The 20588-nt window shown below is 39.5% G+C and overlaps 1 protein-coding gene across 10 annotated transcripts in view; it reads left to right on the top strand.

Moving 5' to 3' along the window:
* Positions 1-19898, top strand: part of LOC118410835 (BMP-2-inducible protein kinase-like) — a 38400-nt gene extending 18502 nt beyond the window's left edge. For 7 of the 10 annotated variants that reach the window (XM_035812674.1, XM_035812673.1, XM_035812672.1 and 4 more), the window contains 4 exons: positions 594-719; positions 3754-3837; positions 10261-10554; positions 16237-19898. In XM_035812674.1, the coding sequence (XP_035668567.1) occupies positions 594-719; positions 3754-3837; positions 10261-10554; positions 16237-17564 (1832 nt within the window). In that variant the 3' untranslated portion in view covers positions 17565-19898. Of the gene's footprint in view, positions 1-593; positions 720-3753; positions 3838-10260; positions 10555-11962; positions 12429-16236 lie in introns of those variants that run through there. The other 3 variants (XR_004830610.1, XM_035812680.1, XM_035812676.1) reach the window with 3 other exon arrangements.
* Positions 19899-20588: the final 690 nt, after the last annotated feature.

The raw sequence follows: 20588 nt of genomic DNA, 5'->3' as shown, positions 1-20588 counted from the left end.
GTAGCACCCCAGAGTCAGAGGACAAGTTACTACAGGAGTTCGACTTGCTGGGCAAGAGGGCCATCTAAATTTCTTCCTTAGCAAGGTCTTTACTTTTGAAATAGTGGTATATTATATTATGTCATATGCCTTCTTTGAACCTTCAGCAGACAAGGTATTTTTTTAAGGCTGTCTCCAGCCTAAAATTATTTTCTGTCCTATTCTTTGTTTGGGAGCCTACGTTGTAAATTTTTGTTGTTGAATATGTCATTTTAAGCTTAGTTAGAAAGGTACAGTTTTGTCAGTTTCATGAATGTATGAAGTTCAGATTCTTAAGGTGGAAGGGTTACAAAATTTTTTTCCTCCCAGAAAACAAAGTGCCATGCCATGGCAGAGGGACGGATCCTAGAGACACATAGTCTGTCTTGTCTATACTAATTTTATGTTCACCAGCAATTACTGTACAATATTGCCTTTCAATACAATATGGTTGCTAAGATTCCAACTCTTTGTACTAGGTGATGTTACAGAAAAAGTCAGCTTTGAATGCTTGTCTCCCGGCCGTCATTCAAAAACTTTCTGTTAAATAAGACTGCATGTTGGTCGTTCCTCAGAGGACTGTGATGATTCAGAAATGAACTGTAGCCAGGCGGCTAGTCCGGAGGGCACAAGTACGGCCGATATGCTAATTCTGGACCCCACGACAAACCCTTTCCTCATGCCCGACCAGCCAGATGCAGGTATTTGTGATTGGAGTACTGAAGAGTTGGCACATACATGTGTGGAGGCTGGATGGGTGAACGAAGCACTGGAGACTTTATAGGCCACACCAATTTAAATCGTTGGTTCTCAGGTTTAATGCTAAACTGGAATTTCATCATGTCATTGATAACAAAGCAGTGGCTTCAAATGGCCGAGTGGTCAAGCCTTTGTGGTTTTGATTCCTGGCATCCCTGGCTAGACGTGGGATATCTTTGGGAAAGGCACTTCACAAGACTTTCCTTACTACTTCACCCATAGCATGTGTAAAATAAATGGGTACTTGACTTTGATTGAGTTGAGGTAAACAGTTGAAGGAGAGGGATGGGCTACCCTTCCCAATACCGTGCCCTAGACACAGTGGACAACAACCCACTGCCCTATGGCCTTAAAAGGCTATGAGAACGGTTACCTTTTTTAAAAATCTAAATGTTAACCTTAAGATGCCCCAAGGACTAAAAGTAAATGATATAAATTGGTGTGGCCTTAAACATAAGTTCTTACTAAGCACAGGTTTCTTTCTTCCCACATCTGATTCTCTCTTTCTCCCCTTGTCCGTACTATAGTGGTGTCAACAATGGTTGTTCATTTTCAGGAAAAATCTTCTACCACAAGATGGGTGAAAAGTAACATTTCTTGACCAAAAGTTATCTTTATCCACACGTATATGTATTCATGCACACCTTTTCTTTCATGTAATCATTGAGTCACTATTTCTCCTTTCTTCACAAGGTATCAGCTTTAAAGTATTTTCCCACCTTTGGATCATCCCTGATCGTTCTTTTCTTACATGTTGTAATTTAGACTTTGTAAGAAGTTTGTTACTTGACAATGACTAGCAATGACGCTATCTGCATAACATGACATCTCAGAAACAGTGGATTGCTTCGATGGCATTTCTATATTATTATATCCTTGATTGCTCATTTGCTGACAAAGATCGGAGTTGGTCAATCTAAATGTTGGCCAGTCTTATATATACAAAAATGTACTAATTTCTTGTGTTGTCAATCGCAGTTCAACTTGGTTTCAGAATGACTAATACCAACATAGATGAACTATCACAGATGCCTTCTTGTGTTGAGTGTTGTTTCCGTCTTGCATGGCTCTCTCTGTTAGACTTGTCAGCCATGTAAAACACAATGAAGGGAAAATATGTTAATGTGACCTTCTATATTATAATATCCTTGATTGCTCATGTGTTGACAAAGATTGGAGTTCTTCATTCTAAAATTTAGATTAGTCTAATTTCTTGTGTTGTCAATCGTGTTGAGTGTTGTTTCCATCTTGCATGGTTCTCTCACTCTATGTTAGACTTGTCAGCCAATGGCAGCACAAGTTCAAGAGGGAGCAGCAGCAGTCCAAGCAGCCCACAAGAGTTCCAGGACCCGTCTTCGACCAACCCCTTCCTCGCTCCTGATGTTACTGCAGCAGGTATAACCGGGTGTACGGATTGTGCGAGCGAGAAGAAACCATTTTCTCCTAACTGGCTGCTTTCTTCCTTCCTTTCCTTTATTGATTCACAACATAACAGACATGCACATAGTGGTAGCGTTGGAATGTACAATAGACATATGACCTACTCCATCCGCATATGTACATAAGGAAATATGAAATAATATAAAAGAGTATACAGCCCCATCATTACAACCTTAATGTTCTTGAATTAAGACACTCCTTTTTACTCAACCACAGCTTTATTTCCACCGACGTTTCGGTGACCGTCTGTCACCTTCTTCAGGGCAATGCGATGGCACGGGCACATGTCAGAATTGCCCTGATGAAGGTGACTGACGGTCATCGAAACGTTGGTGGAAATAAAGCGTTAGATGTGTAGGAAGAGTGTCTTAACTCAGTAATGTGCCAACCCGATGAAACTATTTACGGATGGCTTTTTTCTTTCTTCTGTGATTGTTGTGACTCGCAGGGCACCATCCTTTCTGCCAACTTGGAACTGTACAATGAGCTTTACATCCTGACCAAGGCTGTCTCTAGCTTAAGATTTTTTTCTGTCCCACTCATTGTTTGGTAGTTGTTGATTTTCCTTGTCAAATCTGTCATATTTTTAAGCTAAAGAAAATGCCTTTTCAGCAATTTCATGCCATGAAGCCCATGTTTTTGCGAGGGAAATTTTTGTCCGTCCCAAGAAGAAAATTTACGTCCCTGGATGGAGGGACAGGTCCTGGAGCCTGCCATGGTCTTGACGGATGTTCCTTTTTTCCACCTTACTGTCGCATCTAATCATTCTGTTCTTTGCAGGTAAAGATTTCCTGTTACACACAGCCTATTTCTTGTCACTTATTTACTAACCATCAAACCGACTGCTAACTCTCTTGATAATTCCGCATTCCTAACCAAATCATGGTGTGAGTGGTTCCTAGGGCACCAGACAAGATCTCATTCACCTCACAACTTCATAATATGTCTCCATTGCATATTCATAATCATAAATCATGCTCATGATGCCTTATATTGTCCTAACCTTAACTCACTTCCAGCATATCTTAAGGAATAATCTTTAAGGAATAATTCTTTCCTTCTCTGTTTCTTGGTACATTTCTATTCCATTGGGATAGCATCAAGGATTGCGAAGCAGCTGCTTGAGTTACCGTTTCTGTCTTTTCTTATAATCGTCTGTCTTGTATAAATGTGTTTCGAGGTACATGTATAATGACTACACTTTACATGCATCCTTTCAGCTTTCCCTTGGAATTTTGAAACTGCATCTTTTTTCTGTGCCTTTCTTGTCTCCATCATACTATTGTCAAATCATGTGCTGACGATAATCTAGTGGTGAATTTTACACAATCTCTTTTTGCAGAATGAGAATGGATAGAATAGAAACACTAAGTAATCACACAAATGCCTGTAATCTTCAATTTTTCTCATTTTAGTAAGCTCATCTTTTAAACCAGCGATTGCTTGACAGTAACTAATGTTAATGAACAATGATTCCACGTAGCCATTTACATGATACTGGCAGTTTTGTCAACAGGTTGTTGTTGTCGTTCGTAGGTGGCCGTTCGCGACACTCCAGCGACAGCGGCGAGAAAAAGAAACGGCAAGCCCCCCAACCCCCCGTCAATCAGCCCGCGGAAGGTAAGCTGATTGATATCTGAGCAGCGCGAACAACGGCTTTCATAATCATACTGTTGACAATGCTGTCATCATAATAAACAGTTAAACTGCACTCCAACACAACAATCAAGTCTTTGGAAATGTCGAACTGTCTGTGCATGCAACGTTCAGGCGTAGGAAAATAGAAGCTGTGTTTACAATGATGGTCCTGAAAAAATTAGGTAGTCCATAGGTAGGGATTCTCTGTGTTAGATTACGACAGAAGTGATCCAACAAAGAATACTGACGGTTAGTCAATGTGAGATTGAAATGCACTGGTACAATGTACATGGATTTTTAACACCATATTGTTATTGTACAGAATCTGATGTACAAGTATATTGAAATTGAACAAAGAAGTACAATGTTCAGTGTGTGAAATGCAGGTCTGTTTTGAATTTCATCACTCGGATATTAGATAGAAAATTCAATGTCCCTTTCCAGCTGTTGACCCACCAAAACTTTATACAGTCAGCATGTTTTTGCTAGGATCAGCCTGGTGTAACTGAAAACAACAATTTTTCTTTAGGCTTCGTCTTGTTTGAATGATCACTAAATGCATTGCCTTGTAGACAGTAAGGAGTGACTTCTTTGTTGTGTTGGCGTGCAGTTTAGCTATTTACTCAATTAACCCCTGAGCCTGATACAGACGAGCTCCCATGCTAATACCGTCATGAATATAATAAGATAATGATCTACATTCCGTAGTTCAGTTGTAATTCTGCTGTTCACATCTGTCAAATAGATAAGAAGCTTCCACTTATTAAGCAAAGGTTAAAAATGATGTCACAACCAAGGAACCTCTTTGACTTTTATGTCTAAGGAACTGTCAGTAGGGGACCGTGTATGCACCCTTGGGGAACCCCCTGTACATGTATTGATGAATCTGATAAATCTCTGTTTCTTACCTCTATTGTACTATTTGTTAACATCTACTCTTGCTAACTGCTGTTGGTATGTTATGATCCCACTTTAACTAATGAGTGAAGCTTTGGATACATGCGAACTTGGTATCTGCCTATCTTTTCGGCAAACTTTCTAGAGTCATAGCCTAATCGTATTAGTAGGCTAAGATGTCAATGACTTCTTGTACTTAAAGCGCCTGATGCAAGTGCAATATGTGAGTTCTACAAATTCATTGCAACTTCGTACATTCGGTTCCTTGCCCCCAAATGCCCTTTGACAACCCTTTTAATGATTATGATACTGCAGCTACTGTACTGTATATTGAGAATACAGAAAGATATGGTAGTATATGTTGACAGCAAGAGAAGAAAATGAATGCAATACATAACTGTGTCCCTGTATGAAAATTGTAAAACAGAATGTTAACATACATTTGTTTGTAAGAATAACTTCTCGTAACATCATTGGCTACTTCACAGGCAGTTTATTTTAAGTGTGAATTCTGACAAAACAGAATATGACTGACTCAAGCAATGTTAAAGCAGTCCTCAGTCCTCCATGTAAATGGATTGTTGACATACAGTCACTGTGTTGTCCTCATTTTAGCCATTTTTTATCATTCTAGAACCTTTTACCACTAACAAAATGTTTTTTTTCTACATTTCTAAATATTTAGATATTATCTGTCCTTGGAAAATTATTATTGATAATAATATCTTTTGTATGCTACTGCATGGTCTTTCCATATTAATGCATGGCTGTCTTCTTCTTGCCTTCTCTTTTGTTGTTGCTGTCTTTTTCTTGTTCTTTGGATAACAATATTTGCAAAGTTATGATGTTGCAAAAGTTTGTCGTTTTGTATCAAGGTTGTTTGGAAGAGATAACACTGGCATGAACATTCTTGCATGAAAATTTCGATTTTACCCTACTCAGATTTCTGTTTTTACAACAGTTACTGTTGATTTTGTTAATGACAGTCAACAGGTGCAAAATAATGTCTTTTGTCACAGCAAAATTTTGCATCAGAAATTCTATGTTGTGACAACCGTACGGTAAATCAAGCTATGTGAGTCTCGATCACTTGTGATGTCCAGTCCTCCTAACTCTCCCATGTTTAGAGAGCTTTGGTACATGTACATGTACTGTATATGTAATGCCATTCAGGCCAGAATTCTAACTCTCAATAATAGTTGGTGTAGTTTTAGCCTTTCCAGCTTTTTGTCTCATTCACTGTTTCATTTGGCAGCAACCCAGCAATAGTTATGCACATGTTCATAACATATGCAAAAGCAGTGCTGCTCTTTTTCTTGATGCTTTGCTCATTTTTGGAATTGTAAGGGAAGTGGGCACGCACTGAATCAAACTGTGATTTCCAAAACAAAATTGAACAATCAACTCCAGTCAACTCCAGTCTTTGTCAATGAATGAACAATCCACTGCTTCTGTGATGTCACGTCATGCAGATAGAACACGTGATTCTGTGAGCAGTGGATCATATGTGAGCATGTAGTTGAGTGATCATACACACAAGAGAATATCCTGGCTGGATGAAAGGTTAAATGTGTACAAAATTGAAATATAGTAAAATGCACATACATGTACAATGTGATTGTGTTCAGACTTGAAACTGAGAATTCACAAAATTTGAGCTTATATTTGAAACTTATAAAGACTTCAGTCGTCTAGAATCAATGAAGAATTCAATTTGACTTAAAGTTTGTAATTCAATTTCTGAGACCTCAGATGAGCTACTTTGAAAATTTTTTTTTTTTTCAACTTAAGGATGGTTTTCAGGATTTGCTTGGTCCTATATGCTGTATGTATATTTAGATGTGTACCTTGTAAAGTAGAATGGTTGTGGATGTGATCGGTGACGAGTGGTTGTACATCAGTATGTATGATAGCTAGGAACTGTTACTTGTAGATAGGCATAGAGTGAGAAAAGTTCAGTAGCTTCAGAAATGTAAGCTTTAATAATCAACTTATTTTCTGAAGAGTTGTTAGCAGGAGCTGTTGATTATGTACATGTAGAAATTAAAGATTAGGTTATGAACTTGACAATGTACTAACAATCTATTATCCTACCATATTGAAGCAACAATGTATTTAGAAATAAGTGATTATTTTGTAAAAAAAAAAAAGAAGAGGACTGGTATTCTAAACTAAGTAAATTGGATGTAGTTTTGCTGTCCTTCTTTTAGTGGGTATTGTGCTTTTCGTTCATGATTTGCATATGCAAAAGAGTCACCATGAGATTTGACTCTGTGATTGGTTGGTGACTGGCCAATGTTGGGGTGATAACTTTGAATGGACCAATCACACGATGGCAGAGGTACAGAAAGGTCTGTGATTGGTCAACAGTAATATTCAAAGATGGCAAAAAAGGATGATGTAACAGTTCACCCATCTTTATCCAATGACAGAGTCAAAAACTGTGGCACTTATTCAATACAGCAAGCAGCAAGCTATCTATGTAATATGTGACCATTGTGTATATTGATATGTTTTTAATAAGATCAGTGCTCTTGGACAATTTTGTACCCTGTGTAACAACACAGAAACCATGACATCCAGGCCTTGTTTTGCTTATTTGTCGCAAAATTAACAGTTCCTGGACGAATGTTTCTGGGAAAAAAAAGGCAAACTTTGTTGGTTCCCTTATAAGTGGGCAGAGAAGTACAATGATGGATATGTAACAAAACATTGGTAGACTAAGAAAGTGTGCTTTTTAAAAACACTGCAATCCAGATCTTTCCAGTGTTTGTTCATTCTTTAGGTCCTGGAATATTTCATTTCAAGACCATTTTGGAAAATATTTCCCAAAAAGTAGGAGATATCCCAAACATTTGACATTTTCAAATACTGTACAAGTTTAAGAAATTAAATGATGTTTAACTTCAAATCATGTTGCATATTGAACCGGGCCGAGATACTGATTTTTCATACAAATATGACGTCACAATTTTTTTATAGTTAGATTGGTACAAAATTGACCAAGTTGCCTGTATGCTGATGGTCTACAAAGCAATTCTTGTCACATAAACGTTTGTATCTGAGTTGCATTGCACTGTACATGTACATAGCTGTAAAGTACATGAGAAAAACAACAACACGTCAACCATTAAACTTAAGCACTGTAAAAATGTTTACCTCCAAAGGTGTGATGCTCTTCTAAGAAAGGTTTCAGTTACTCAAGCAACTGGATAAGATTTGGAAGTTGTTCGAGTAACTGATACTTTATGTGTCTTATTACCTAGATGTACATTGCATTGCCAAGGAGTTTTCATCATGAAAGCTCCATGGTTTAACATTCCTTGACGTCTTCTAACTAACATTTGTTAAGAGAAAAGGAATGTTGGTATAAAGGATAGATAAAGTGTAGATTTCCTCCTGAATATAGTTCACAGGCTTGTTTTGATGTTTGTGTCATGAAGCATTTCACCTAACTTCTGTCTTCGATTTCACAATGCATTGCTCAGCTTTTGCCTTCTACTATAATTCTACTTTAGCATCTGGTTGCGTTGCATTTTACATCATCTCGCTTTTTGTTTTGTTCCTCTTTAACAGCATTTAGCAGGCCATGTTATAATCATGTTATTACACTAATCAAAAGCATGGATGGTGTAGAACCAACCAATCACAAAACAGAATCACTTCACCAATCGGAGCAGAGGATACTTCAGCCAATCAGATGATGCAATTCCTTGGATTGTGTAGAATCGATCAATCACAGAACAGAATCACTTTACCTATCGCAGCAGAGGCAGCTTCAGCCAATCAGATGATTGGATTGCTATGGATTGTATAGAATCGACCAATCACAAAACAGAAGCACTGCACCAATCACAGCAGGGGTTGCGTCAGCAAATCAGGTGTTCAAAGTGTTTAGCATATAGTGACAACAATGAAAAGGATGGATTGTGTAGAATTGACCAATCACAAAACAGAAGCACTGCACCAATCACAGCAGGGGCTGCTTCAGCCAATCAGATACTCAAAGTGTTAAGCATAAAATATACTGATACCAATGAAAAGTATGGATTGTGTAGAATCGACCAATCAAGAAACAGAAGCACGTCGCCAATCACAGTAGAGGCTGTTTCAGCAAATCAAATGATTTGAATGCAGATGATAGTGTAGAATTGACCAATCACAAAACAGAAACACTTCACCAATCACAACAGGGCTGCAACACCCAATAAGATTCTGGATTCATTTGGCATTTTGTAAATGACTGGTTATGTGTGTAATGTGATAGTTCCAATCTTTCCCTGGTCAACTGGTAAGTTCACAGCCACAAATTGAAGCTCCGTCACTTGGTTAATGTGTCATGATCCCCAAAAAGTGTTGGTTACTGAAGAGCATGTTTGTTTAACTTTAACACCTGCTTTCCCCTCTGTTGCCTCTCATACTGGCTTTCCACCGGTGGGAAGAGTTTTAGGAGGATTGGATGCAACAGCCTTGTTCTCATGCAAGTATGTCCAGGTTCTGGGGTATCTCAAGTCACTACCTTGTGCATTGTTATCACAATCGGATGGGAAATGGAGACCTTTTAAACCACTGCATGGCATATTTTGTACTTTTTACAGCAGTATCATCACCTAGCCTTATGAATAAATGAAGAAACAAGAAGGAAGTGTTTAAAACGTCAAGTAATTGCAGAATGTTGGAACGATTGTTGTCTCGTGGTCTTATTTATAGTATTTTTGGTATGACCCAGGAGACAAAGAATGAACACACTGTCACATTTTCTCTACAATTGTAATCAGAATTGTAATCAGACGGTAGCTTTTACTCTCCACATTGTACCACCAGAATAAAATGACATGTTTGAGGAAAGAAACTGAAAATTCTATCTTACGCATGATCAAAGTTGTTTCAGTTCATGTCATGATGTTCCTTCATCATGTAAGTTCTTGCCAGTGTTAAGGTACCTTTGATGTGTCCTTTCTGCTGCTCTGTATATTTCTTTTCATTTCTCTTTTTCATGTTATGAACTTTTCATAAAAGTTCTGTAAGTTGTTATTCCTCTGTATTTAGTTGTCCAGTTGTTTCTTGGTTTAAGTGCAGTGCTCTTTGTTGCTTATTTTGAACCAGACTGCCCTTGTCCATCATTATTGACTAGTGGTGTCACTGTTCTTCGTGTTAAGGTTTATGGTCAGGTATTTCTTTGTGAATAGTTGTGTGTCACTCAGAAATGTCAACTATTCTGTGTGATATTTATTTTGGTGTTACATTGTATACATGTTGTGTTTTTATTATAACTTTTGTGATTATTTTGTGATTGTTTCCTTTACAGCATACTTAACATTCACAGACTAGTATTCGGTTGCTATCTTTTAACTACATGATTTCGTCCAAATATTTCTCACATAGTCATGAAACATACTTCATATTTTTCCTCATATGTACATTGATGTCTCCCTTAAATTTTCTGTTACATTTCAACTTAAAGTTGCCTCCTAATAATACGTTCCGTTTTATCTTTTCTCTCTACAGATGTGTTTGGAGCTACCCCATTTGAGCAGGTAATCCACCCGGCTACGGATGAGTTCGGTTGCACGCCGTTCGCGCCCGAACCAGGCGCGTCTCGCGACCCGTTCGGCGCCAGACCGTTCGTCCTGTCGCAAGACGAAGCAGCGGGACTGGAGGCCACGGGAGGGGACGGTTTCCAGAACCTGAGCAAGGCGGCGTACCGGAGACATCGGTCCTCACACTCGGAGGGAAGCGACGCCAGCAGCGCGAGTATGGACGGACGGGAAAATGTGCTCGGTGTGGCACCACTGCTCACAGGTTTGGGACTTCTCTCCATTTTGGTTTACGCCGCAGTGTCTTTGTTCTTGTGTGCCTGGACGGACGGTGACGTACTGTAGTCCTTTCTTTTGACTGAATGCCTTGAAGTTATCTTAATGTGGACTTCTTCTAGCAAATTTATCTGTTTTCTCCAAAGTTAGAACCACTGCTCACAGGTTTGGGACTTCTCTCCATTTTGGTTTACACCGCAGTGTCTTTGTTCTTGTGTGCCTGGACGGACAGTGACATTTACTGTAATGTTCTTTTTACTGAATGTCTTGAAATGATCTTATGGACATTTCTGTTTACAGTCCTTTAAAAAGATAGGTTTATTAAGTTGGGGGTCCTCTTTACTATAGATTTTCGTCACTCAGCTGTTACAGTGGAAATTTTATGTCCCTTGCTAGCAGTCAATTAAAAAAGACTACAGAGTTGGCAGGTTTCTGATGGGGGCAGAGAGTAACTGGAAACTCATTCTGCAAATTTAGCTGTTTTGTCCAAAGTTGGAAATGTTAATTTTGGACACTCCAAGATTTGTAAAATATAGCCTCCTTAATTTCAGAATAGAAATTTCCTCCTCATTATCAAAAATCTTTTTTTGGGGTGTCATTTGCTTGAGATTTTTTCACTCATGTGTACTACATGACTTTGTACATACATGTACATGTACACATGTAGACAGTTGTGGTTGGTGTTGCTGATACACAAGAAAATACTTGACACTACTCTTTCTCTTTGTTCTGTCAAAAATTTGATGGCTTTTTTCCTACAAATGCAAGACAATCTATTTATCCCATCTTAAGTCTTTAAGATGTTCTTAAAGGTTTGTTTCCTTTAGTTTGATTTCTTTATTAGGGAAGGGTACCGGTACAGAAAATAAAGGTACCGTACAGGTATGGTCCAGGTCCAGAGAATCAGGTCCAGGTCTGGACCTGAGCCTGGACCCATTTGTCTGTGAAAACTTGTGACTGGGCAATACACAAAACAATGGTCCATTTTGCTACTAACAAAAGAATCTGTTTGGTGACTTCCACTGGCATTTTAAAATCCTATCTTTATGCAAACAACTGTAACTGCTCCTGTTAACTTGCCAAGTTTGACTCTAGAAACTTGATAAAAATGACTATCAACTCTCCTCTACTTCGCTCTTGTTATGAATCAGTAACTGAGTACAAAATGCTTGAATGCCTGCCAGTACAATCTGTTCAATTTTCTAATTGGTCCAAAATCCGGTCCTGACCACTGATTTTTTCAGGTCTAGTTTTTCTGGACCGGTCCAACAAGAAAAACGGTTTGTACAGGCATGCCATACCGGTACCCATCCCTATTCTCCATACCTCTATCTGTACATATACTGTTCTTCTTTGCCTTATGTTCATCTCAGTCAACTGTCTATCTCTTCCTGTAGATTTTCAAGCCAGTCAGGGATGCCAGTATATCTCCAGGGAAGTCTTCATATGATATTTGAATTATTTCATTAAAAGAAGCTTTATGCAAAATGCCAATTAACACTCCACAGAGTAGATGTGTATGTTTCATTCTAAACTCGTCAAAAAAAGTTACTGTGTTACTACTCTGCAGAAATGTGAACCATCGTCTGCATATACCCTGGCTGGCTTATACATGGCTTATACCTATTAGGTAGCTCTATGTATGCTGTGCAATATTGAGAATGTTGCCATGCTTTTATTTTGTAGTTGCAGCTTTTTTATCCAACATTCAGCACTCACATCACATACAAGTTTGGCACAAATGTAGTTGTATTTCTGTCTTCCAGTAGATCACTGAAAAAAGCGAATGCCATTGTCAGCTCATTCGTAGAAAATATACCATATCAAGATTGTCTACAAGTTGAAGTTAGTCAAAAAGTTTTGCAACATATGTAGTATTATTTGGTATGTAGTACAAATGTATATCATGAAAATGTTGCAATAATTATTCTAGACAAGAATAGTAAAAGTCCTCAGTTTGTATGACATCCATTATGACTTTAAGAAAGCCTGACTGTTTCTTGCATTCTGATGGTTGATTTTTTTGTATTATCATGATTAGTATAATCTGTTCAACAGCTTTTTTCTTTGTCTATCCTGTTTGTACTTTCATTTCATTTTGTACATGTACATGTACATACGGTTCTTCCCTTTCTACATGTCTTCAGAATATCTACCCTGTATGATATATGCTGTCTTAATATATATATACATGTTTGCTTCTTGTATGTTTTTATTTTATTTTGTTATTCTCAAGACAAATTGGTAGTATGTTTCCCTTCAACTGTCACTTGATACACACATGTAGTATAGAGTCTCATTAATAAGGCCATGTTGATTTGATTACATGGATGACGTCCAAAATAAAAGTTTTCTATCATGCTGTAAAATCATACTAAGCAGCTGCAAATTGAGCAAATATATGCAGTAGATTGTAAAACAATATCGGTAAAATATACTTATAGAATGACAAGGTCAAGGTCAAAGGATGAAGATGTAAATGATCTATTTTTTGGTGTGTTGGGTATTTTGTAACTTTTCATACTGAATGCAACTTTTTTTGTTGCCCAAACTTCATTTATTTGCAACCGTACATCAGTTTTGGGGTTCCCAGAGTATAGCATCCAAATGATTAAAACAACATGGCTTATTGTATTATTATGTGGGCGAAGCCACACATATAGTTTTCTTACAAGTATTTCACCGGAAATCAGAAACAAATGGAAGCCTCCATATACTCCATGTTTCAAGCTTTTTGATTGGCCTAAAGTCGCACTTTCTCGGTTGTACGTCAGAGGTGAACCTATCAACGCGCAGGACACAATCGGCATCCATTTTGATAATAGCCAATCAAAACTCAGAAAAATGGAAGCTGTTAGCAAATACTCCGCGTTCCCAGCTTTTTGATTGGCCTAAATTCAGACTGTCTCGGGTGTACGTCAGAGCTGGACCTATCAACGCAGAGAACACAAAATGTCATTCGGCATCCAGTTTTATAAGAGCAGCTGAGACGCGGCAGTAAATCGGCCATGCATTCGACCAAACAGGCGCTCAAGGAAGAAGTTGTCCGCCACGGAATGAACAAGATTGATAAATTTGCACAGAAAAACATTATCTTCAGAAAATGGGACCTTGGAATCTTGCAAATTAAACAGTGAACGGACGTGTTCAAGCTACGCATTGCATTTGTATACATGTACCTGTTAAAATGCCGGCAATAACGTTACGGCAAGCTTGGCCGAATGGCTAAAGCGCCAGCTACACTTGCGCTTTTTTTCGCTAGGTCAACCCTGGTTCGATTCCGGGCGGGAACAACTTTCTTTTAGTTGTCCTTTTTTTTTTCTTTTTTGATATTTACAACAATTTTATCTTGCAAACAGAGCATCGTTCAGTTTACACGCCTTTTTATTTATTTTTTAATTGCCCTCAAAAGACGGCGTTTAAACGGTCGGACGGTCCATGTGTGGGGGCTCGTCAACGCCTCGGACAATACCGGCAGCCAAATACTGTATCGTCGATGTCTGTCGCCTGCGGCGTTAAGTCAAATTTGGAATGGAGGCTACGGTACGGTACCGGACCTGAACCTGATCATGAATTTCAGCTTTATAATTGCTACACAGCACAACCCGTGACGTCAGGTAAAGGCCGAGAATAGGGGTGAACCGAGAATACGGGGCACCTAATGGCAATTACTATTGTGTGTAAGATAGTTTGACTTAAACTTCAAAAAAGGCCACGGGAAAGACTTGCTGCATTTTCGCGAAAATGTTGTCATTCTAGTGGTTTCTTTTCTTGCGATTTTTCCTTTCTTTTCCCTTCGCCCACATCCTGCATTTTTTCAAAAATGTTGCCTTTCTAGTTTGTTTTGTTTTGACGATTTGTTTGAATTGCCACTAAGGAACTGTAACCCAGAAAGGACCTGTAACCATACCCCAGCAGGATTCGATCAGCAGGCAATGAAGCATTAGTCAGACGCAACTGTACATAAACTATATTTCTGTGAGTCCTCAATCTGTGCCCCATTTTAGGCCATGGTGATTTGAATATATGGATAAAACCCCCAAACTGATGTGAGTTTGTGTAAAAAAATGTTGCCCCCCCCCCAAAAAAAAGTTGACTTCTGAAGTTCATTATGGAAACTATGTGAAAGTGGTCAGGTTGAACAAATTAATGACTAATCACAAGTAGTATAATGGTACAGTATACAGAACAATTATTATAGATTCTCATTTTGTTCTTTCACATCTTCTTTGATTTTGGAATGGACTTTGGTTTTCTACGACGTAAGCAACTTGTTCTCTGATATCTTTTGCAAATTACGGCATATACAAGCATATACACATGTATATGCTCATTTTGTACAATTTACAGTATGGCTGAAAACTATATTTTGGGAAACAGATGCACGCAAATGGCAACCATAATAATCAAATCAACATGGCCTTTATCATTCTCTATGGGGTAAGGAAGGAGCATACAAAAGTCTTCAGTTCTTAACTCCTGCTGGTGAAACTGCTGGGTAATAGTTGCCTCTAGTGTGCAATCCAGGCATCTTCATGCTGTTTTTACTTCTCGCCAAGCACAGGTTTGGCTCCCGCTGTTTTTGACACATTTTTAGGCCGTTTTGTCAAGTTTTAATTTAAATTTGTGTATTTTTTTTTTTTAATGTCTGCTGGCACTTGATATAGTGGACATAAATCAAATGGGACAAAATAGAAAACAAATGGGACAAAAATGTCTGAAAATGCATTAAAAAACAGCTGGAGTTGAAACTGCTTGGAGAGTATGATTTAGTGACACACAACACAACAGTTCGTAATTCTGAGGAATATTGTACATGTACACGTGAAGATGATTTTAAAAGAACCAAGCACACATACTATGTGTGCAGTCAGTTTATTTCGATCATGTTGTAGGTATGCAGCAACAAGACTCATGTACACAATGTTAGATGGCAGGGATATTCTTTAGGCTCCTTTGGGTAATCCTTAAACTTTATCACTTATGTTGTGGTCAGTAAAAATCCTCCACGTATTATAAACGGAAAAAGTCATTGCTTTTGGCTACTCTTGGACTAAAATCTGCTGAAAACATTTACAACAGTCAAGTAAAATAAACCACAGAATATCCCTGTCCACCTTTTCCCTCAAATTTCCGAGTGCTACCGTGGCAACCAGGTGATGTTGTTAGTCTGTCCAGGGCCTTTTGTCAGCATTCCACTGAGTTTTGTCTAAGCCACGAAGGTGAGCGGGTGCTTATCTTGTTTTCATCTGCATGAAAAACAAGGTAGTTTCTTCTCTTTCCAAACCAGGGCTGTTTCCAGGACCCATCTTTCAGTCCCAGGACAGAACTTTGCCTACAAGAAAAGAAAAAAAAAAGATCCAAACATCGTTACAACAAATTGATGAAAAAAATACACATAAAAAAGACATATTTGACAACAAAATTTACCATTGAATTTCTAACAACATGGGCTTCCAAACAATGAGTAGGACCCCAAAAAATTCATACAATGTAGCTTTGAGACAGCCCTGTTCCAACCTTTGTCTCATCTTTCTTAGAAACTACAGTTCTTTTTCCAGAGTTGTAAGGCTAAGTCACTCAGTGGAATGCTGATTTTGAGTGTTCTTTTTCAAATGCAATTTTTTAATTGCTTACAACATTGCAAGAGTATCTTCTTTGCAAATTTCAGGTTCCGAGGACGGATCTAGCGGAAGGCAATCTCTGACGTCGTCAGACGACGAGGACATGATCGAAGGGGCTCGCTTCGGAGGGGAGGCGAGCGGCTACAAAATGTACGGGGACCAGGAACACGACGAGTTTAGCGAGCTAATCTTCAGGGTTCCGCCAACTGCACAGGAAGTGGAGGACTCAATCATGAGTGGCACTCTGACTCCCCCGACATCCCCGCAATCCGACAAGGACGAGATTGATCTTGTAGCGGAAGCCCAGCTGGTAGACATCGAGGGGGGAAGGAATCTTTCCGTTGGCTCCAACAGTTCCGACGTCTTCAGCAAGGCGCCATTTTTTCCGAAAGAGAGCGAGAAGCCGAGGATTCAAACCATCCACCAACGCGAGCAGCTGGACATTTTCGGAAACGCTCCGTTCGGGGATCGAAAGATTCTCACGCCGCCCGGGTCGCCTCCAACTGCAGAGGCCGCCGCGCCTGTGGCTGGGGCTGTGGCCTCTTCCGATGTCTTCGGTGCAGAACCGTTCTCGGCCGTCACGGCAAAGTACGAGCTCACGAGGAAGAAAGGCGCCGGCGCCTCGCCGGGAAAGATGCGTCGGCAGCGTAGGGATTCCTCGGGGAGCGGGCGAAACCTTCACGTGGTGAGCACCGCTGGAGGAATCAGGAAAAACAGTCCCAAGTCCAGAAGAAGCCACCTGAAGGTTTCTCCGAAGACGCGGCGCGGGTCCTCAGGCGGGAGGAGAAGCCGAGACAGCAGCACAGGGAGCAGCGCTAAATCCAGCCCGGGCGATCGCAGAAAGGGCAGCGACAGCAGCCTTGACATGTTTGGAGCAAAACCTTTTAACCCGCTGGACAGGCGGTCGAGACCACTGGGTAACCGTCTCACAGCGAAAGTCTCGCCGTCTGATGCGCCAACCAAGCTCGCTTTCGAGGACGATTTCTCCAACTTGCGTGGAGCAGCGGGACCGGCTGGACGCGAGGATAATTTCGGTTTCGTACCGTTTGATACGGTGATCGCAAACGTTCAGGCTGGGGATACCCCAGCGCAGGGGGACCTTTTCGGGTCTGCTCCGTTTGAGACCAAAGAGTACGGTCCCGACGATCTGGCGGTCGGCCCTCACGTTTACGAAAACATGGCGGCCTACGCCGCGGAAGATGGGCCACCGCCAGTAAGGGTGGTGACTTTGGGGAGCGGGAATCAGAGTGCGTTTTCTGCACCGAGAAAACAGAGAAAGCTCCCCACAACACCACAGTGCAAACCTTTCGACGTGTCCAAGAGAGGGCCCCTTCCACCCAGGATACAAAGATTCGGAACGGGCATGGGTTCCTAATACTTGCCATTTGTAGGTACTTGTACATGTAGATGCCCATGTATATAGTGTACATACATTGTTGTACACTAACGTTATGTTTATTGATTATGTTGATTTTCGGTTAGAGTTGTAACAATTGTGATCTCATTTCTTGTGAACTAGAAGTATTCCAATAACAAACAAATACATATGCATGTTGCCAATTCATTGGATAACAACTATCTTTAGTGCTCTTTATTCTATGGTCGAGTTAAGTAACAACAAGGGCACACACATACAGGCATCTTAGGTGAATAAGAATTTGCGCACATTATTTCCCTATGCGTTTCTATGACACGTGTGGGTAAGTCGACCTACATGTATAGCTTTGTTTAGTTTGTTGAAATGTTTATCATTTGAATACCCTTGCTTGGGCTATGCTTCTAGCCTGACTATACATGTAAGTGCAGTGCTCTTTCAGGGTTGGACAAGACCAGTAGCCGTATTGTCGTGGGCAAGTGAAAGTGCAGATCGGGCAAGTGCATTTCTGACCTCACTTGCCCGATCAGGCACGTTAGATTTTTTCCATTGAGTGAGATTTTGATATACTTGCTACTTTTCACAGTCATGGTGTCAAGCATTGGTCAACACAGAAAAATAGAGCCTGTCACAAGAACTCCATCAATGGAAGTGAAAATACAAAACCCTGTCCTTGTAGCCTGCCCAACCGGCGCCTTACTCTTAAAGGAAGGGTTTTGTCAAAGGGAGGTTGTGGAACACAGTCTAGCTAAGCCCAGGGTTGTGTCAAGGATTTGTCCCTCCGTCTTGGGACGGAAATTTGCTTGTTGGGACGTCGGACAAAAAATCACCTCATCTGTCCAAAAATCTGAACTTCATGACTTAAAACTGTTGAAAATGTATTTTAGCTGGCTTAAAATGAAAGATTTAACAATAAAAATTTACAAAATGGGCTACCAAACAATGAGGGGGATGAAAAAAAAAAAAGCTGGAGACAGCCCTGGCCAAGCCTCTAAACTTGTTGTACTTTGTACTTTTACTGAGGGTTTTCTTTACAAAGCAATTGCAGATGTATCATTGAATCTTGCCTTTTAAGCGCAATGTGTTATTAAAACTTATGTTCTCTTTGTTTTTTTTTAGTGTAGAGCATTTGCTTGTGCTAACAATGGAAACAAGTACACTGATAACTTGAGCATGTTTCGCTAAACTTTCAATACTTGATAGTTTCCGTGGTCTCTCACAACACTCAACAGTCAGCCTTTGTTGTAAATAAGTACTTTAAAGAATATTAGCATTTGGATGAACGAAGGATAAAGAGTAACATGTACATTTGTGTATGAAGTAATCCAAGGTCCATGCTTCCTCACAGAACCTCAGGACATGTGTGCTTTTCTTTTCGGTGTACAAAAGTTGTTGTTTTTTTATGTACAATGTAGATGTGTCATTTTGTTACTCACTGTGGAACGCTTTAGTTTTTTCCTGGATAGCATTCCAAGAAAGTTTTTTGGAATATGCATGGAAACCAATCTCTTTTTTTTAGCTGGAGAGGCTGTGTATAATGGCTTATACTACATTTCAATCTTTAAAGAGTAAACTTATCACTCAATATCATATCTTGCAATTGTTATGTTATGATGTTGACGTGTAAAAAAATGTCTCTATTGTTGTCTTGGCTTCCAGTTATAGGTACAGTTTTAAGAGAAAGCATTCCAAGTTAGAGATTGACTCAACATAGTTTATTAGTAGTTGTGCAATATTGCATGTCATTCGACCAAATGTTTTGTGAATGTAAGACCGTATCTATGGCAACCCACTGCCTTTATGGCCTCTAGAAGGCTACAATACAGGACCCTTTTTGCCCTAATTGTAACATACCATCTCTGTCTTATATTGTGGTATTACTGGCATATCAGTAGAGGTCAATTTCATTAGAATCAGTGGAAAAAGGATACAAATGTTGGCTAGATATTCAAGCCTATTGTTCACAGGAATAATGGTTGTCCTGTTATCATTTTACTAAAGAATATTGTGTCCACGGTAATATCAATATTGAATGGTCAATAAGGTATTGTAATGTCTATGATCATGTATTCCTTTATTGAAGGGAAATTTATTGTGTAGTGACGGAAAAAGTGTGCATTAGTAAGTAAAATTGTTTGTTTTGCTTTTTGGTAGGCGTCCAGTATTACAAGAATATTCTTACTTTTTTCGCTATTGTAAATGATACTCTGCACCTGACAATAACGTTTGGCAATATAAATACAAACAGCCTTTGGATATTGTTGATATAAGCTGATCTGTACATCATTATGTAAATAACCATGCAAGAATTAAAAGATGTCATAAGTGAAAAAATTCAGGGCCTTTTTGGGGGGTTTTATTGTTTATTGGGTAAAGAGTACAAGACGTCCAGAAATAGCAGCCGAGGCTGAATTGTTTCACAGACTTAACAGACAAGTTAAAAGCATAACATTTCATGGGCTTTACTATGAGTTAAAACCATGACAATTATTGCGATTGAAATGGTACGGATCGACAAGGAAAAATTAAAATCTGTAATGCAATAAATCAACATTAAAAAGTCAACAATACTAAAAATTTAGTATTTCTTTATTTCGTCAACAGGTATTAGACGAAGCTATGGCGTTGGGCGAGACATGTAAAAGCTTTCACAAAAGTGCTCTAGATCTGTACTAGAGTAAGTGTAAAGGAGATGACGTCTGCTGATAGGAATGACCACTAGATGGCGTAACTGTACTGCTAGCCACCACTTTTTAGCCTCCACCAGGCCTTCCTACGGGGGTGCGGGGATCGTAGAATTTGGCAAAAAAAGTCGGAAAATTGGCCAGGGGACTCAGTATGTTCATGTATCCCTACGGAGGTCGGCCAACCCAGCTCTGGTAGCAAAACTTCCCTGGCAAATTATTCTCCCTATAATAACCAGCGTAGTCAGTCTGGTGGAGACTATTAGTGCCCTAGATCTGTAGTACCATACGTGTAAAGTAGCCATCATGTGTGCTGATACGAATGGCCGCTAGATAGCGT

Source organism: Branchiostoma floridae, chromosome 3 (assembly GCF_000003815.2).
Source record: "Branchiostoma floridae strain S238N-H82 chromosome 3, Bfl_VNyyK, whole genome shotgun sequence".
Classification (NCBI taxonomy): domain Eukaryota; kingdom Metazoa; phylum Chordata; class Leptocardii; order Amphioxiformes; family Branchiostomatidae; genus Branchiostoma; species Branchiostoma floridae.
Note: the sequence above shows the minus strand (reverse complement) of the source record. Positions and strands in the feature narration are given on the sequence as shown.